General features: G+C 60.9%; 1 protein-coding gene across 4 annotated transcripts in view; it reads left to right on the top strand.

Moving 5' to 3' along the window:
* SLC45A4 (solute carrier family 45 member 4) overlaps positions 1–19,263 on the top strand; it is a 51,773-nt gene that overhangs the window by 21,780 nt on the left and 10,730 nt on the right. For 2 of the 4 annotated variants that reach the window (XM_013996449.2, XM_013996447.2), the window contains one exon: positions 17,862–18,050. In XM_013996449.2, the coding sequence (XP_013851903.1) occupies positions 17,862–18,050 (189 nt within the window). Of the gene's footprint in view, positions 1–13,028; positions 13,647–17,861; positions 18,051–19,263 lie in introns of those variants that run through there. The other 2 variants (XM_013996446.2, XM_013996448.2) reach the window with 2 other exon arrangements.

Below are 19,263 nucleotides of genomic sequence, written 5' to 3' on the forward strand. Positions count from 1 at the left end.
TAAATTTTTCAAAGTCTGTGAGTCAGTATCTGCTCTGCTAAGAAGTTCATTGTGTCCTTTTTTCAGATTCCACATGTCAGGGAAAGCATTTGATGTTGGTGTCTCATTGTCTGGCTGACTTCACTTAGCATGATAATTTCTGGGTCCATCCATGTTGCTAAAAACGCCGGTATTTCATTCCTTTGAATGGCTGAGTGATTGATATTCCACTGTGCACATGTACCACATCTTCTGGATCCACTCCTCTGTCGATGGGCATTGAGGTGGTTTCCATGTCTTGGCTATTGAACAGAGTGCTGCAGTCAACACTGGAGTACATGTGTCTTTGTGAGTCATGGTTTTCTCTGGGTAGATGCCCAGGGGTGGGATTGCTGGGTCAAATGGTTGTTCTCTTTTTAGTTTTCTGAGGAAGCTCCATGCTGTTTTCCACAGTGGTTGCACCAAGGTACATTCCCACCAGCAGTATAAGAGGGTTCCCTTTTCTCCACACCCTCTCCCGCACTTACTGTTTGGGGACTTTTGGCGATGACGGTTGACAGCTGGTTTCTTGCACCTCCTTCTGGAGGTTTCCTACCTGGGTGACACACGAGACAAACAGCTCTGTGCCTTGTCACTGTCCCCAGCAGCAGCACAGAGCACACAGAGCAGACAGAGAACCCAGGTCCAGGTCCAAGCAGAGAGCCCGTGGGTCTCTCAAGCTGTGGCTGCATCCCCCGTGGAAGCGCCCTCCCCGCTCCACCCCCAGGGCTGATCCACGCTCTGTCACCTCTGCCTCATTCTGAGAGGCCGCATCTCCTCTGTACAAGAGATTCCCAGCCAGTCATCAAACATCGCAGCTTTCAGAGGATAGGTTAAAAATCTGTGTTCTTAGGCTGCAGGCTCAGAGCCAAATGAAGATCAGAGTAGCACCTAGAAATTGCTGTTTTATTACTTCTGGTAAGACCCACAAACTTGCAGTGAAGACGAGGGTAGGGGGATGACATGCTGGGGGCTGGTGGCCCAGGGGCCCCCAGGGGGGGCCTAGCAGTGTCCCTGCCTGCTCCCTGCAGGGCCAGTGGTCTGAGGGCGAAGGAGGGGCTGCTGGAAGCTTCTGCAGACCCACCTCTGCTGTGCGCCCAGCACTGGAGGTAGGTACCCATATGCATGGTGCATGTGTGTGTGCATCTGTGCAAACGTGCATGTATGTGTGTATACGTGTGCACGCGTGCATGTGTGTGCACATGGGTGTGCATGTGCATACGTGTGTGTGTGTGTGTGCATTTGTGTGCAGCTGATGGATCTGGCCTCTCAGCCTTAGGTCAGGTGGGAACCTGACCCCCCTTGCAGGCGTCTAGGCACAGCCTGCCCAGGGCCCCAGCAGACCTGAGGGCAGCGGGCAGCTCCTGCCGGAGGTCTGTTCCCAGACAGCCTTTTCCCCTGGGAACGAGACCCCCCCCTCCATTGTTCCCCTCCGGGTTCAGGAAGCGTCCTCGAGGGAAAAGGAACTCACAGGAAGAAGCAGGTCCCTCGGCTCCTGCTGGGGGGGCGGCGGGGGTGCTGTGGCGTCTGGGAGCGATGGAGTGTGTGCAGGTTATTCTGCGGGAAGGTCCTTCAGGCAGGATGAGACTGCATTTTGTGTATGCCTGTTGTTCAAAAACACGCTAGGCTTTCCCCCTTTGCGTCTTGGCATAACGTGAACCAAGGCTCCTGGAACCAGAAGTTCACCTGTTCTTCCTGGGGAAAAGCCTACCCTTTAAAACCTGCCTTCACGCACTCAAAGCTCAAGGGCCCTAAGTGCCAGCCCTTCGCCTCCACTTCCTGGGTTGTTGAGGTCAGCGCCCGCGGCAGGAGCGGGGCAGGAATGTGACCTTGGCCTGGCCTGCAACCTCCAGCCACCCGCCCAGTCAACACCCTTCTGTGGGCCAGGCGCCGTCCCTGTCCTGGGAGCGCGAGGTCACAGCCCAGCCCTCCCAGCAACTCCACGCTGATAAGTCATGGTTAGCGTTGGATTCCATGGGGTGTCCCCTGCAGCCCCCTTGTATGAGCAGGGCTGTTGCTGGCGGTCTTCCGCAGGATGCATCGACCGTGAACTTCCAGCGGGCAGCTTCCCCCCAGGAGGACGTGCCCAGCTCGGATACACTTGCCACCTTCCTGGGGACCCCTTTGCACGTAGTGACGCCCCAGGGGCCTTCCGCACGGAGCGCTCCTGTGTGGTTTTCCTGTTTTGTCGGAGCAGGCCCAGCACTGCCCTTGTACCGGGAGAGTTCCTAAGGCTCACCTGCCCTGCTTCCCGCGGGTCACTGGCACCCCGTTACTGCACGAAGCTGCATCATTTGAGGGCCGTTGTAAAGAATCAGGTGACCACCTCGCCTGAAGAAGGGACAGCTGGGGAGGCGGGAGGCCTCGTCCCTTGAAGGCCTGGAAAAGGGGCAGAGTGGTGGAGGCGTGAGCAGCGGCTCTGGGGGCCACAGCCCGGGGAGGGAGACACCGCTCAGACACCCCGCGAGGACACTTGCTGTCGCAGGGGGCAGGGAGTCCCGAGGCGTCGATTCTGTGCCCGTCGCAGAAGCAGTGCTCACCAGGGCGTGGGGCCCTCCCCGCCTGGGGGTTGGGTCCCTGGGCTGAGAACAGCTCAGAGGGATCGAATTTGAATTCTGCACTGGGGCCTCCGTGTTTCCGCAGCAGCTGGAAAGAGCACGTTCGGCCGTCCTCCTTCAGGGCTGGTTTCCGAGTTGAGCTTCTTATCAGGCAGGCCTTTTCACGTCCCTGGAAACTGGGGCTGGACAGGCCTGGGAGAGTCTTCTCAGAAGCCTCTCTTGGGCTGCGTTTCCCACGGGACCGCCCAGCCTGCACTTGGATTTGGTGGCCTGTCTGCAGTGCCTTCAGCGGAGGCAGGTCTGCTCTGCTCCCCAGGGCCTCCCGGTGTTCGGGAGGGGCGCCCAGGGTCCTTGCAGTGGGGACGTGGGAGACCCCTGTCCTTGTGTAGAGAGCTCTGGGCTCCGTGTCATCACGGTCCACCAGAGCGCCAGCGAGCGAGGGGACAGGTGCGCCCACGGGGCTGGAGGGGCTGTGGGGCGGGGGGGGGCACGTTAACGGCCCCCAGGGACGGCCCTTCAGAGACATGAGCCTTAAATGAAACAAGGCGGCTGCAGAAGGACGCACCCTGGCTCCATTCCACTTAGACGAAGGATCAGGAGGCATCGGAGCCGTGGACACGGGAGGAGCAGGTGGGGGCTGGGAGCGGGCGCCGAGTTTGGGCTTTGCCAGGTGAAAGTCCTGTGGGGCTGGGTGGTGACAGCTGCACAGCACGGTCAGTGTCCCTCAGTCCCGGAGCCAAGCCCTTGGAAAGTGTTAGCGTGGCGACCTCTTTGGGATGCGTGTCTCACCCAGATTTGTTCAATGTGAGAAAAAGTCGGGGGGGCCTCACCGCGGGAGATCCGACTGAAGAGTGGATTTCCTGCGGGCCAGAGACTAAGGAAGCCTGAAGGGTGACACATGGCCCGGGCCGGGAGGGGGCAGCCCGCTCCCCCGCCCCAGCCAGTGGAAGCGCTTTCCAGACCCGGGCACGTGGTGTCCGCGCCCGGGAGGCCTGACCTGAAGGCCCACCCAGGCCAGGGGACCCTCGCGGTGGCTCCAGACACACAGGCAGCGCACCGGGGGCACAGGCGCGTAAATAGGCAGGTGTTCGTCCGAGTCTCCCGAATTTTGACCGAAATAATTGAAAAGCTGCTGTGCGGGGCCGTTTTGTTTGGATTGGGAAGTCTGGATTTCCTTGTGTTTCAGATCATTGTATTTTAGAAACAATGAAATGTCAGCTGCAGTCCTTTTTCCCAAGGAATTATGTGCCTGTTATTCTTTCATCAACCGCTTATTGAGCACCTACCAGGTGCCAGGCATGGTGCCAGGTGCCCTAGAGGGGCCAGAGCAGCCTGCGGGACAGCGGGGCCACGTCACGACAGGGCCGTTGACTTGGGAGCGCTCGTGGGAACGCTGGCGCCCTGGTTCCCGGGATCGAATGGCTCCAGGTCAGGGTCAGCCTGGAGGGAGGTCAGCTCTTCTGTGAGCCAGGCTGGGCCGGGCCGGGCCGGGTGCCCGCCGGGCCTGGGGTGAGGTCTGGAGGAGGAAGGCTCTGTAGGAGGCGGGCATCGGGGACACTAGGATCAGGACAGGGGGCAGCGATGGGCCCGAAAGAGCAGGCGGGGCGTGGGGAGGCTGTGGAGAGGAGGGGGCGGGGGCCTCCTGGGCGCAGACAGAACAGGGGTCAGCGAGTGAGGGGACCCAGCCCAGGGCAGGCCGTGGCCTGGCAGGGAGAGGCCTAGAGGACGGGCAGGCGGTGGCTGAGTCTGCAGGGCCCCCGAAGGGCTTGAGCTCGGGGTGGAGATCTGCCCGGATCCCATCACAAGAGGCCTTTGTGCCACGCCAAGGAGGTGACTTTGGGAGAAACCTGAGCGCTTCCGCTCTTTTCCAGCACTGCGCACACGGGCACTGGTAGAGCAAGAAGGGTTTTGAGAAGTCTTAGCAGTAAGTAATGTCTTACATTGTAGCTGTTTCCAAACGTGCTAGGCCATTAGAGTTTTCAGTCAGAGGAACAGAACGTGAAGCATGTACAGTCGGCCCTCCAGGCCGCAGGTGACACATCCCTGCGGGTCCCACCAACGGCACATGGAAAATACTCAAGGAGTTTCCAGAAGGTTCCAAAAAGCGAACCTGGAATTTGCTGTGCCAGCAACTGTTTAGAGAGCACGCACGTTGCATTGGTGTTATCAGCACCCTAGAGATGATTCTAAAATACAGGAGGACGTGCCTCGGTCATACGCACATGCTCCACCGTTGTCTATGGAGGACTCGAGCATCTGTGGAAATCCGAGGGGGCCCTGGAGCCAGTCTGCAGGCCCTGGGGGTGATGGTACACGCCTGGGTTGAAGAGGACAGAAGAAATCCTATCAGTTCTTCCTGCGGAAAGTGATCATTTAACTTTCTAGTGCAAGCTAAAGAGAAGTTAAACTCTATCAAGACGTTGCAAACGTGTGTTAAAATGCTAAGACAAGATGCCAGGTAGCCCAGAGACAGAGACGGGGTTCGGGGTGACCCGTGACCTCCGTGCACGGTGGGCCTTGCGCCCCTTCCTCTGGGAGTCTGGCCCCGAGGGGCCCTGGCTGTTCCTCAAGGCAGGAGTTCTCCTGGAATCCTCTGTAAATGTTTAATATTTTCCTTGAATATGTCTCAAAACGAAAATTATAATCACAGACAGGTTTTTTTAATGGCAAGTTTTAGAACAAATGCTCTCTTTGCTCTTTAAAAAAAAAAAAAAAAAACACCATAGAATGTGTCCACCCGCAAAATATTTCCCAGATGATGGTAATTTTGTCATTAAAAAAACAACTCAAGTTTTACACAAAATGCGTCAATCGCGCAAATTGTGCGTGGATAGGCCTTGTCTTTGGGGGCAGTATGGGTCCTGTGCCCCCATTTCACTGGAGAAGAGGATGTGGGTGTATCTTCCAGCTGCTGGACGGGGTGGGCCCATCACGAAAGAATCAGGCGGGTCTTGTTAGAAGTGCCTTATGCAGATCTCGCTGGAGCTGTGTCTCCCTGGAGGTGCAGAGCCGGGCGGCAGCTGGAAGGGTGAGTCTCAGCTGGAGGCGGTCAGGGCTGGGCCACCTCCGGGGTGAAGAGCCCTGCCCTTGGGCCTGAATTTCCCAGTGTGAGAGCAGAGGGGGGCAGAATGCTGCCCCCCCCGGGGGGGGACGGGAGGGGGGGGCAGAGGCGAGGGGCCCAGGGCCAGGGGGGAGGGGGCACCCTGAGTCTAGCCAGCGAGTGCAAGGCTTCATCAGTGTCAGGCATGTCGTGTTTTGCTTAAGTTCCTTTGAAACTTACACAGGCTTCCGTTTTGCTGTCATCCTGGAACACGACGACTGGGCGCTGCTGCCTGTTTGGAGGGTGGGTTTCTGGGCCCAGCCGCCGTCCTCTGGGCCCCACACGCTTCCTCTTCCGCCACGGGGATCCTGACGCTGGGTGCTTCCTGCTTCTCGGGGCTGTTCTGCTGCCCGGAACTCACCTGCCACGGGGATGGCTGAAGGCCCTCGGCCCCCACACCCCCGTTCTCTGTGAGTGCGTGATAGCAGTTTAGCCCGCCAACTGGAGCTGCCGCCTGTGTAGACGCGGCACTGCCTGGGTTTGAAGGGCTTCTCCTGCACCAGCACCTGTCACCCGACACTCATGACCGAATGGGGCCTCGCAGGCTTCTCATGCATTTTAATCACTTCATCTAAAAGCAGCGCAGGCCAGGAGGAGGTAGAGCGCCTGTCCACCTCAGGGGGTCTGGGGAGCCGAGCACAGTGTCTGTGGGGCCTGCCTCCCTGGGCCCGAGGCGCTCACCTTCCCTGGAGGTGACACAGCCCCCCGCCTGGGGGCGCAGGCCCGCATCCGCTGAGAGGATACGCGCTTTTTTTTTTTTTTTTTTTTGGTCTTTTTGCTATTTCTTGGGCTGCTCCCGCAGCATATGGAGGTTCCCAGGCTAGGGGTCAAATTGGAGCTGTAGCTGCCGGCCTACGCCAGAGCCATAGCAACGCGGGATCCGAGCCGCGTCTGCAACCCACACCACAGCTCACGGCAACGCCGGGTCCTTAACCCACTGAGCAAGGCCAGGGACCGAACCCGCAACCTCATGGTTCCTAGTCGGATTCGTTCACCACTGCGCCACGATGGGAACTCCAGGATACTCACTTTAACAGCCAGCTCCGAGGTCACCATGCAGGGCAGCCGCTGCTTGCTGGGGAGCGGGCCGGGAGTGCTGCCTTTCCCTTGTCACCAGGTCTGGTCTGGGGCCCTGCTGCTTGGCAGGCAGGGTGTGATGGGGGCTCTGGCCATGGCGGTGTGGAGAACGTTCTGCAGGCGGCCTGCTTGTTGGATGAGGACCAGGAGGAAAGACCTGGCACATCCCCCACCCACCCCTGGACCCTTTTCTTTGGGCCCCGGGGGCTGTGGGCTGGGAGGAGGGAGACACTAACGAGAGATTGGTGGCAGAAAGCAGCAGTGAGTAGGGTTTAGGTCTGGGCTGGGGGCCTGAGGGATCTCATCTGTCCCCCTCACCGTGGAGGGCTCCTGAGGGTCCTGGGGACAGCGCCGACGCCGAGGGCATCGGGGCTCTGCAAGGGAGGTGACTTGTCTGGGGGTTCACGACCAGAAAGCATAGAATCAGAATGGAAGCCTCTCCTTTTCTTCAGACCAGGCCGCCTCCACCTGCCTGGACCAAGGCTGGCCTGAAGCCTCAGGGATGCTGACACGTGCGTGGAAATGGCTCACGGGGCATCAGGCACTGCCAGGCAGCCATTGCTCCTGCCATCACAGCATCGTCCCCAGAGCAGGGGGTGCCCTCCACACACCAGCCTGCCGAGTGCCTGTGCAGGGTCGGCCTGGCTCCCAGACACTCGCCTTATTGTCAGCCCACTTTTCAGTTGGGGAACCTGGGGTCACCGGATCACACGTGCTCTGGAAGCCTCATTCCTTTGCGAGTTTCTTCCAGAAAATAGGGACAATGTCCATGCGTGGATCACCTCGGCGTGCAGCGCCCCAGGTGTCTGACTCTACAGGTGTGAGGCGCGGGAGCAGCGGTGGTCCCAGGTGCTCTCAGGTGGGCGTGTGAGTTGTGTGAGCTGGCTGGTCGGGGGGGGGGGCTTGGAGGTGGGACCTCAGAGGGGTCCTTTCAGGCCCCCGCCCATGGCTATTTGTCCCTGATAAGGTGTGGGGGCCCTGCTCAGCCAGTGCCAGGGTCTTCAGGCACCCAGGGTTCCCTTAGGGGACCTTCCTGGGGGCAGAGCTGCTCCCCTCTGTGTGACAGCTCCTGATTGAAGGGCTGGCGCTGCAGCAGAGCCACTGCCCTGCCGTCGGCACTGAGACACCCCTGTGGCTCTCATCTGAGTTGATAACACAGAACTCAGGGGCTGTGCGTCCCGCCTCCTGGGGCGACTTGGTTGGCTTTGGGACCTGCTGTATGTGGGTCACAGGTCCGCTTGTCTGTGCCACCTGTTCTGAGAGCAGGTGGATGCCCAGGGAACGTGCCTGTCACCGTGGAATTGAGCTGTGCGTTGTCCTGGCAGCATCTTGACAGCACTGCCCGTCGAAGCGTTGTAGCTCCGCTGCCCCCGAGGCGGGGGAGGCACGAGTCCATGGAGGCAGCGACTGGCCTTCGTTTCCTCGTCTGACCCCGTGCTGCCCGCCCTCGTCACTGTGTCCACTTCACACGTGGAGAGGACGTTCCAGGCCGAGGCTGCAGCCCAGAGCAGAGCCTGCACGTCCCTCTGGTGCCCGCGGGCCTGGCTGGGGGGGGTGGGGAGGGAGCCCTGCCGCTGGGGGGGCTGCCGTGGCCTCGCTGGGGGGTCGTCACCTGGTAGGAAGCGTGCGGATGAGACGTTCTGGCCACACGTGTCTGCCAGGAGCTTCCGTGTCGCGGCAGTGGACAGGGCCCGCGCCAGGCAGTAGGGAACTAACGCTCGAGCCGGTCCCCTGGGATGGAACGTGGTGAAGGATGATGAGAGAGAGAGAGTGTGCAGAGACGCGGGACTGGGCCACTTTGCCGCACAGCAGAAGTTGATGGAACAGTGTCGCTTAACTATAATTTTAAAGAAAAGTTTTTAAAAAGCAATGACCGCTCGAGGCTTGTCGAAGCAGCAACTGGGGCCGTGGGCCTCCCAGCACGTGTAGGGTGGGGCTTCCACGCAGGGTCCCGAGCCGGACCGGAGCTTGGCGTTGGCTCAGAACCGAAGGCGGCAGGAGGGCTGGAGCCTGGTGAGGTGGTCTGGGGTGGAGCAGCCCTGCAGGTGGGGCTGGGGCCTCGGGACGGTGCGAGGGTCCAGGGAGGTCCTCTCCGTTAGGGCTCTAGGGGCTCACTGTGGCTGCAAGGTGGCAGGGGGTGGCGAGAGACCAGGGGAAGCATGTTGGCTGCTCGTGAAAATGCGAGGGCACGAGGGAGTTAGGCAGCTTCCGGAAAAGGGGAAGCAGAACATTTAGGGCAGAGGGGACAGCGTGTGCAGAGCCCCTGCGGGCAGGAGGAACTGTCCTGAGACCATTGCTGGGCTGGGAGGTGGCGCAGGGATTTGCAGATGGTGGGATTTGCTGATGGCAGGGTGAGGGCTGGCATGTATGACAGCGCTTGGCTGGGCGGGCCAGGGAGACGGGAGGGGACTCCTGGGCTTCTGCCAGGGTGACTGGGCAGTGGTGTGCTGTCTTTTCCCCGAGTTCGGGGATTTGGAGTGGCAGGTCCAGAGAAACACCCTGGACGTGGGGAATTCAAAGAAGGCCGGGGTCTCCGAAAACCTTGTTCCCTTCGTGGCAGGCTGTGGGCTTCTGAGACAAAGCCGTGGACCTATAGGAGGGGCAGGCACTTGCAGCCGACCTTGAGCTGTGAGTTCAGGCAGGGGCTGCTGCGGGACATGCTGTGCCTTGAGTGCTCTTTCGGAAGTTTCTGGAACCTCAAGCTGAGAACTGTGCCGTTTGTCATACAACTAGAGTGACATCCTCTGTTTTCCTCAAGACGCTTGCTTATCACAGCATCTGTTTTTCAACGCTGTGGGATAGCTGGGTGGCGGGGAGCGGCCAGGGCTCTGGCCTGCACTGCCGGGAGGGGAGGCCCTGCGGCGGGCCCCAGGGGAGCAGGAGCTGCGCCCACTGCTCTCCCGAGCCTCGGTGCCTGCAAGCGTCTGGCCAGGAGCGACCTGCAGGGCTGTTGAGGCTCCTTGTTTCAGCATAGGACTGACACCCCAGAGGCTGAGGTGTTGGGGAGCTCCTCTGGGACTGGCAGTGGCTGTGTGAGGTTATCCCCTGGTGATTCTCTGGGACCCCCTGGCCCAGGCTCTGGGGACCCCACCTCCAGGTACCTGCCCTGCCCTTTGATGCTGGGAGGCTGCTTGGAACCTGGCCCGGGGCCGCCCGCCTTCAGTTCTGTGTCCCTAGGCCCGGCCAGGGCTGGAGGCTTGTTCCTGCCCTCCAAGAAGGGGCTTGGGCCGCACGGGAGCCCCCGGGCACATCCCCAGGGACTGTCTCTTGGCACCTGGCAACTCCAAGGCTCCCCGTTCCAAGTGGAGGCCCCAGGAAAGCTGTCTGAGCTGATTTCCCCTTTTTCCCCATCCTTCTCCTGACCTTCCCCTGGCTCCGGGATTCTGGACGTTTCCTCGCAGCTCTGGAGGAGGTGGTGCCCTCTGCCCAAGCAGACCTTCCCCACGCAGGGGCCTTGCCCTGGCTGGGCTCTGCCTCCGGCCTGTGCTCACGCTGGGTCCCGCCCGGGGGTCGTTAATTCATCAGAGGTCACGCCAGGCCGCTGAGATTTCCCACAAAGAGCGCGTTCTCATGGGTTTCACGTTATCATGGGTTTTGTCTGAGAACACAAGCCTATCTTGATGGGGAGGCTTTGTCTATTGAAGAAAGAATGTAGTTCCTATTCCCATTTCAGATCTTTTGTTAAACATTTACAGGCAACTTTCCCGGCCCCCTGGCCCCCTCCCCCCAGAAGGACCCGTTTATCAAAAAAGACGCAGTGTTGAATGGGGGACGCCGCGCGTGACCGAGCGTGGCCGCCGTCGCCCGTGACCTCGCACAGCCCTCGAGCGGTGACACACTCAGCGTTTCCTGTGAACAGGGAGCCTTCCTGGTCCCACCATTGTTGTTCGCCTTGGCCTGGAAGAAAACAAAAATTATTTACTAGGCACCGGTGCTGTGTGTTTAGAGCCTGGCTGGGAAAGGCCGCGTCCCGGGCGTCCCAGCGGCAGCCGCGCCGGGGACGGGGCTGTGATCTCAGGGCCACGTGGCCTCCGGAGTGGGGCTGGCTCACTCATCCGGGGCCCCTTTGGGGATGTGATGGGAAACGGTTGTTTTTCTGGCCAACGTGCCTACAGTGAAGAAGCCGTGGCCCAGTGTCCCCGCGTGCCCGGCGCTGGGTGCCCCCGGCCGTCCCCCAGCCCTGACTGCTAAGCTCGGTGCGCTCCTCCAGAGAGATTTGCAGGAGAACCGGGGAGAAAACAGGAGGCGGGAGCTGCCCTCGGTCCTGTGTGCTTCGCCTGGGCTCTGCCTTGCAGAGGCCTTCCCTGGGTTTGGGGGAGGGAAGCGCGGGGGGTGGGCACCGCTGCCCAGCGCCAGGCCAGAGGAGCCAACCCTTGTGCCAACCTGCTGTGGCCTCATGAGGCTTTCATCCGAATCTAGTAAATGACCTAAACTGGCAGGTAGGCAGCCTGGTGATCTCCGAGGGCATCAGGCGGGTAGTAGGGGACATGGGTGGGAGGCGAGGGAGGAGCACTTTGGGGGGTCGGGGGCAGTAACGGCGCCAAAGCTAGAGGAAGGGGCACCCCCGGCGCCGTGGCAGCAGCGACTCCTACAGGCCGCAGCCCCGGGGGTACAGGGCTCTGATGGGGCCTTGGGACCAAGCGGAAGGGGCAGGTGGCCTGAGGAGGCCGCTGCTGGGCCAGGTGGCTCCCTGCCAGCGCCATCTCCCCGGGCCCTCGGGGACTGTGAGCTGGTGAAGGTGGCCTGGGTCCCGGGGAAGCCCTGCTCACCCTGAGGCCGGCCCGGGCTCTGGGCCGTGTGACGCCGGTGGCATGCCTGGTCCTTCTGGGCAAGCAGGACACAGGTTTGCGGTGAATTCTGACCAGACCCAGCCTGACAGCTTTCCCGAAGGTTCCTCGCATGACCTCTTGGGTCTCAGCTGCCCTGTGGGTTTTCTGGGAGGGGTGACAGAGCTTCCCAGCTCACACCCGTGAACCCTGCACCCGAGTCACACCTCATATAGTCACAGAGGCCAGAGGTCGTCTCCGCCTCTCTGGACGCGCGCACGGAGCACGGGCTCCCCTGGCTGCCCCCATGTGTGCACCTGACACCCCTGCTCTGAAAGACCGAGCCCAGGGCCCCGCTCACTGGAAAGGAGCCTGTGGGGTCGCAGGCGCTGCAGTCTGTGCAGAAGCAGGAGGGCGAGTTCAGAGCGGCCCTGAGGATGCTTGCGTGAAGCTCGGACACGCGGCGCGTGGGGTGGGGGTGCTGAGCTGCCCTCTTCCTCGTGCGTTACAGCCTCCTCAGCACAGCAGCTTCTTGGGCTAAGTACCCGCATGACTGCCAGCGTGCGCTGGGCCCCGGGAACCTACGTGCCACTTTCTGCATGGGAACTGGTGCTGGTTCAGCCCTGCAGGTGCCCAGGGGGCTGTGCTGCTGGAGCCTGAGCTGCCACGTGAGGCCTCCTCTGGGCCCCCCGGCCCCTCCAGGCGCCTTCTGGGCCCCTGCTGGGTGCAGGCGCTGCCCCGGCTGGTGCTCACCACTCACACCCCGCTCCCTTCCAGGGCTGCTTTCGGCGGAGGCGGCTTTCTCCGTGGCCTTGCACACCAGCCTCTGCACGCGTGTCCGTGCTGTGTGTGTGCTTGGCAAGAGCCCGACCCCGGTGTCCCACACTTGCCTGTCCTGTGGGTCGGGGGTGTGCCCTGGGCAGTTGGTGGCCAGGGCCTCTGCGGTCAGTCTTCAGACGCTCCAGGCTGACACGGAGCCTGCAGTTCACAGACGTTCGTGGGAGAGTCACGTGAGTCAGAGAGTGAGGAGAAGTAGCTGTCCTGTGACCGGGCCCTTGGTCACAACTTGGTCACAACTGCAGTGACGAGACCGTGCCCAGTAAGAGTAGCTTGGCCACTGTCCCGGTGAAGAAGCCGAACCCTCAAGGAACAGTTTTGCCCGTGCAGTTTCCTGGCCACCCGGCGGCATGAGCCAGCACCTGAGGCAGAAGAGGGGCCTATGGAGTTCCCATCGTGGCAACGAATGTGACTAAGAACTGTGAGGTTGCGGTTAACAAATGTGACTAAGAACCGTGAGGTTGCGGGTTCGATCCCTGGCCTTGCTCAGTGGGCTAAGGACCCGGCGTTGCTGTGAGCTGTGGTGTAGGTCGCAGACGCAGCTCAGATCTGGTATTGCTGTGGCTGTGGTGTAGGCCGGTAGCAATAGCTCCGATTTGACCCCTAGCCCGGGAACCTCCATATGCCGCAGGAGCGGCCCTAGAAAAGGCAGAAAGACAAAAAAAAAAAAAAAAAAAAAAAAAAGAAGAAGAGGGGCCTGGCGCTGGGGGGGCGTCTCATTGTTTCGCGGCTGATTTTGCATGAAGACTGCCTCACGTGAGGCCACAGAGCAGGGCTGAGACATCACTGGGCATCTGTACTCTTGCTGTCTTGATGAACCAAGGACAGGGTTCAGGACAGGTTAGAGCCAGGGGACCCCACACCCCTTTTGTCGTCTCTGCTCACTTTGCTGCATTCGTGAGACAGGTTTTAGGTGGAGCCAAAAGGACAGGACGGAGCTGTCTCCTGCCTCCCAGCACAGGGGCGTCAGCTGAGGCTGAGTCCAGCCACGGTAATCATTTATGGAACCAAAAACTTCCGTGCTCTTCAGAGGAGCACCGCAACACGTCGCCCCTACAACACGTAACTTGGAGCGTCGGTGCTCCCGGTCTGCGTCACCCGACACACAGGACAGACTGGAGAAGAGGGGGCGTGAGCGTCCCTCGAGAGAGAGAGGAGGCCGCGAGGAGTCTGACCCCAGAGGACGACTTGGGTTGGAGTCAGCAGACAGGCCGACTCTGCTCGAGGACATAAAGGAAAACAGGCGCACGATGGAAAAAGCAGGAAGTCGCCGCAGAGAAGGAGAAGCTGGTAAAAAAAAAAAAGGAACCAAATGGAAATTGTGCAACTGAAAAAATGCAGTGTCTGGAATAAAAATGAACAGACGGGGTTCAGAGCAGGCGGGGAGGAGAGAAGAAAGATGCAGTGGACTGAGGCGGGCGGGTGGAAAGGCAGGGTGGAGAGACCCCAGGCTGACGAAGAGGGCGCGGGCGCCAGGAAGCAGTGGGGGAGAGCGGAGGGAGGTCGGGGTGGGAGAAGGGGGGCGAGGAGTACCCCAACTCTCCAGAGCTCGGTGGAGGCGTGAACCCGCAGCTGCCCGGCGCCCGTGGGGGTCCAATGGCTGGAACCCAACAGGGCGACCCCGAGGGCACCCGGGGGACAAAGATGCGTTTCTCGTGTGCAATCACAGGACCGCCACGGCCGCCGCCTCGGAAGACAGGGGGGCGTCGTCTTCCAAGGTGCGGGGCGAGGGGAGGGAGCCCCAGCAGCCTTTAGGAAGAAAGAGCAAAGTAGCATGCGCCTCGATGGCGCCCGAGGGCGCGTTGTCATCAGCAGGTCTCCACGAGGCGCTGAAGGCGCTGAGGGTGGCTCTTCGGGCCGAGGGGCCGCGACGCCCCAGCAGCACGGCTCTCGAGGGAGGAGGCGGGGAGGGCATGGACGTGGCAGGACGGGCGGGTGAAAAGAAAGGCCCTTGATCCCTCTAAACTAAGCGACGCTTTCAAGCTCCCAGCACAGCGTGGGGTGTAAGGTGTGTGCCGGCGACAGCAGGGGCCGGGGGGTGAACGGCCAGACCTGACAGTGTCAGAGCCACTAGCAGACCGAAAGCGAGGTGTAACGTGCCATCTCTCGAGCAGCCGCCGTGGAATCATGCTAAAAAGACAATGTGATTCAGGATGGAACGTGAAAGGACATTCACTTAACTGGCAAGAGGGCAGGAGCCGGGAACAGAGGCGCAGGCTGGGGCAGCCAGAAAGCAAGCAGTACGGGGGTGGCCCTGACGTCCGGGCGTAGGTGGCCAAACACGCCAGCAAGAAGGAAAGACGTCAGAATGCATGGAGCAATCGCCCTGCTGTTTAGGAGATGCTCTTAAAATAGCGTGTCGGGCAGGTGCCGCCTCGTTCCAATGAAGCATCACGGACAGATGCTGAAATTGGAATATCCTAAACTTTGTACATGTCAGGAAAAGTTCTTTTTTTTTGTTTGTTTGTTTGTCTTTTTAGGGCCACACCCATGGTATATGGAAGCTCCCAGGCTAGGGGTCAAACCAGAGCTATGGCTGCCAGTCTACACCACAGACACAGTAACAGTGGATCCAGCTGTGTCGGAGAACTACACCACAGCTCGTGGCAACACCGGATCCTTAACCCCCTGAGCGATGCCAGGGGTCGCACCTGCGTCCCCATGGTTGCTAGTCAGATTCGTTTCCACTGAGCCATGACAGGAACTCCAGGAAGAGTTTATATTTTGACTTCTTTCAACCATTTAAAAATGCAGCAATGCTCTTAACTGGCAGGCTGCACCGAAACAGGCCTAGTGTTGGTCAGCCCTGTCCTAGAGCCTTGACCTTGAGAGGAAGTGGGCTCTGGATGAACAGCTTTCCTCCAGGTAGCAAAGGAATGACAGCAGGGCCCTGCCCACCTGAGGCTCCAAGAGGGACTCTCTGCCAGCCTCGGACACCGTCCCGCTGCTTCCTATGTCCCCGGAGCCCAGGCGAGTGTGTGAGGTGATGCTGTGGGCCCCGTGTAAGGCCTGGCGGGATCCCTCTTGGTCTTGTGGGGCCACCCACCCCTCTCCAGCCAGCTGAACGCCGCCCCCTTTCCACTCTCCCTCAGATCCAAGGATCTGCCCTCCCACCTGCCCGGTCCCCAGAGAGCTGTGGGCCACCCCGACGTGCTTGTTGCCCAGTGAGCTTGTGAGCAATGCCCGTCTCCTAGGGATTGGAAGCCGCCCAGGCCGAGGACCAGGGCAAGCTCAGCAGGTCCCAGGAGTGTCATGTGTGCGCAGTCCCCCAGCTCCCAGACCAGCATTGAGCTCCTTTGTGACCAGGGGCCAAGGTGACGGATGCCAGGGCGGGAGGCTGGCAGGGGTGGGCCGGGAAGGCAGCTTGGGGCAGATGGCAGGCCTGGTAGGTGAGGGCACTGGAGGAAGAGGTGAGCCACCCACAGCTGAGGACCAGACTCAGAGTGTGGGATAGCAAGGGTCAGCCAGCAGCAGTGCCCAGGGTCAAGGGTTGGCCTCTTCAGCCCAGAGATAAGCGAACAGCATTTGGGGGCTGCGGGCTGACCCCGCCGCAGGTGCCCTGGGGTTTGGTTCCGTTCAACAAACGCGAGTGCCTCCGTGGGCCCTGTGCTGGCCGGAGACGGATAGACTGGTCAGCCACCCGTCCCCCTCCTGGGAGTACATGCAGGTGTGGAAGCAGCAGGGATGCTGAGCCCGGGTACGTGGGAGCAGGCACGTGGGGAGGCCTCCTGGGTGGGTGACCCCTGCAGAGTTTGCGCAGGAGCCAGGCAGGGGTGAGAGCAGGTGCAGGAAGGCCAGGCCCCAGGCCCGCCTGCATGTGTGAGTGCGCGTGCACTCCTGGGTGTGTGCACACGTGTGCTGCCGCTCTGCAGAGCCCATCACCCGGCTCGTTGGGATTCACTGAGGAAAGTTACCATGTTTGGAAAAAACCGACAGAAGTGAGCGTCTGGGTACGTGAGAAAGCTTTCCTTTCTGGAACGGACTGCATCGCACAAGCTAGCCGATTTCGCCAGGGGTCATTTCTGAGACTCCCGGTGCTCGACAGCGTGTGATCCTGAGTGTGGACATTCGGCGTGGCCAGCACAGCCGTCGCTTGCCCCGGTGCCTGGCTGATGGCGAGCAGCAGGGACCCGGGCCTGCCGTGTAGACCACAGCTCGTCAGCGGAGCACACTGAGCAAGACTCTCATTTCCTGAAGCGTCGGCACATCGTGCTGACTTGAAATGGGACCAGAACTCCCCTCCTAAGGCTCCTGCGGTGTAAAGGTCGAGGCCGACACCTCGAACTCGAGGCTGGATGCGTAAATATTTTAATGGGCACGTTAGCAGTGATTTTGAAAGGTGCTTCCCTCCTCCTTTGAAATGACTTCCTCCTTCTGCACAGTTTATTTTTCTTAGTAGTTAGCACAATATTCCATTTCTCGGTGCCTTTGGCGGTGTAAAACATTGGCTAAGTGACCCGCTGGCCTGCCAAGGCCCCTCTTGTTTTCTCAGGTATGCTCTCCGCTGCAGTGCGACACACAGAGGTGCGCGATTCAGGTCTCCAGCCGGGCGAGTTGTCACCTGGGGCCCCGTGCAGATCACGAGCAGAACCGCCGGCAGCGCCCCCATCCTGGCTTCTGCCAGCAGAGCCTCCTTTAGGCCCTCTGGGCGGCGTGTCGATGGATCCCCCAGTGTGTGCTCTCGTGCATCTAGTGTGCGTGGGGTTTGGCCATGTTGTGTGCAGGGCTTGTGCATTCCAGGTGCTGCCTGGTGCTCCCGTGTACGAACGTGCCAGGCTGTCCCTGCCGATGGGCCTCGCGTTTGTGGGGCGGGGCAGGAGTGGGCAGCATAGACTTTGAAATCAGGCAGCCCTGGGTTTAAATCTTGGGACCCTCCACTTTCTGCTCTGTGACCCAGACCCAATTACCTAACCTCTCTGAGCTTCCGATTCCCCATCTGAGAAAGGGCCGTGGTGTCCCTGGGCGGCCCAGAGGATTGCGTGAGAGAAGCACCAGACACAACCCTCGGCTCCCTCTGGACACACGCTCGTGCTTCCCTTCTTGCCACCCGTTCTCGCAGCCACTCAGAAGCCGGCTGCTGGGGTCCCTTGGCGTGTTGGTGTCTGTCAGGCCCCCGTGCATTGCGGTGGATTTCGGCCAGCGAGGCCCAGGGTGCTGGGAGCCCAGGCCCTCGCCACTGTGACGCTGCGGTCCCCGACCCGCCTGGCTCTGGGCTGACGGGCTCGGCGCCTGGGGCCCAAGGGTGGCGTTAGCCGCCCCCAGGCCCTGGCCAGTGCTGGTGGAACGAGAGGGGCTCGGCGTCGGGCCACCACCCCCGCGCTGCGGGCCTGGCGTGTGGCCCCTTCTTCCACCTGCGCGGCCGCCGTGTTCGCCCGCAGGCGGATCCCAGGGCGTCCGCGCCGCGGCCGAGGTGCTGGCCTCGGGCCGCCCCACCGGGGCTTCCCGGCTGGGCTGTGGTGGAGGTCGTGCCGCCCGCCCGCGGGTCACGCCGCGTGTCTGTTGCAGGCCTGCCGGAGCAGTACTACAGCCTGACCTGGTTCCTGAGCCCCGTCCTCGGCCTCATCTTCACGCCCCTGATCGGCTCCGCCAGCGACCGGTGCACCCTGAGCTGGGGCCGCCGGCGGCCCTTCATCCTGGCGCTGTGCGTGGGCGTGCTCTTCGGGGCCGCCCTCTTCCTCAACGGCTCGGCCATAGGTGAGTGGCCCGGCCCCGGCCCCGGCCTCCGCCGGCGGGCCGGGCGGGCTTCAGGCCCGGCCCACGTGGGAACGCCGCGGGGACCTGTTCTCAGGGAGCGCTTCCTGTTGTTTGTAATGCGTATCTGACACCGCGTCCTGTTTCCAGCATTATTTCAGAAATTATCTTTTTTTTTTCTCTCTCCTTTTCTTAGACTTGGTTTTGAAAATGTCCAGACCTGGTGTGGTCCTTGTTTTTTTTGTTTCATGTTCTCAGGGTTTGTTTTGCTTTTGTTGTTGTTGTTTTGTTTTCAATTAAAGCAGCTCTATGTGGGAAAATAGCTTTTGCCTTGAGGGCGCCCGTCAAAACTGGGAAGAACACAACCCTGTTTTCTGGCAATGATGGCTTCATCCGTGTTCGGACAGGCGGGCTTGTCCCAAGCCTGCGGCGGTCTGGTGGGGGGCGCTGTCGCTGGAAGGCTCAGGAGGGTGGGGGCCGCAGAAAACGTTTCTGGGCAGCCAGAGCCTCCCTGGGCTGCTCAGAGGCCTGTGTGGGGCCGGCTGCCGTGAGCTCGGCCCCAGGCGTGGTGGGGGCAGCCGAGGGAGGCCCCCTGAGCTGCGCCCCTGGGCTCCTCCAGCAGGATGTCCCCAGGCCAGAAGTCCAGGGGGCACAGTTCAGTGGGAGCCCTGCGGCTTTCTCAGGGGTGTTTGTGGGGTGGTCCTGCCCGCCGAGGCCCTCCCACCCCACACCCTGTCTGTCTCCCGGGCATCACAGGGTCAAGGTGGCCAGCAGGGAGCGCCTGGACAGAAGCCCCTGCCCTCGTGTGGGATGGGTCTTTCTGCCACCTGCCTCACGGGCAGAGCTTGGAGGCTGGTCCCAGGTCCCAGGCCCCAGACTGTGAGCCCAGTGCCACCTAGTGGACAGAGTGCCCCTCGGTCCCATAGCCGTGAATCCAGTAAAACCCGCTTCAGCTCAGCTGTCGGGGAGCAGGTTGGTCTGCCTTCACCTGAGGCAGGTGTGTGATTACGGCTTATAACCTACTTTCGGGGGACGTGCGCCAGAAGTGAGACCGTTTGCTTCTTCAGAGCTGCATCCTTCTGGAACCCAGGTCACACGGAGAATTAGCTTGAATAAGTCCCGGTGGAAGGAGTGAATGTTTGTGAGTTACTATTTCACTTCTGATCTGGCAGATCTGGAGTACCTTTGGGCTGTGACACAGCCTGCAGGTCTGCTT

This window comes from Sus scrofa, chromosome 4 (genome assembly GCF_000003025.6).
Source record: "Sus scrofa isolate TJ Tabasco breed Duroc chromosome 4, Sscrofa11.1, whole genome shotgun sequence".
Classification (NCBI taxonomy): domain Eukaryota; kingdom Metazoa; phylum Chordata; class Mammalia; order Artiodactyla; family Suidae; genus Sus; species Sus scrofa.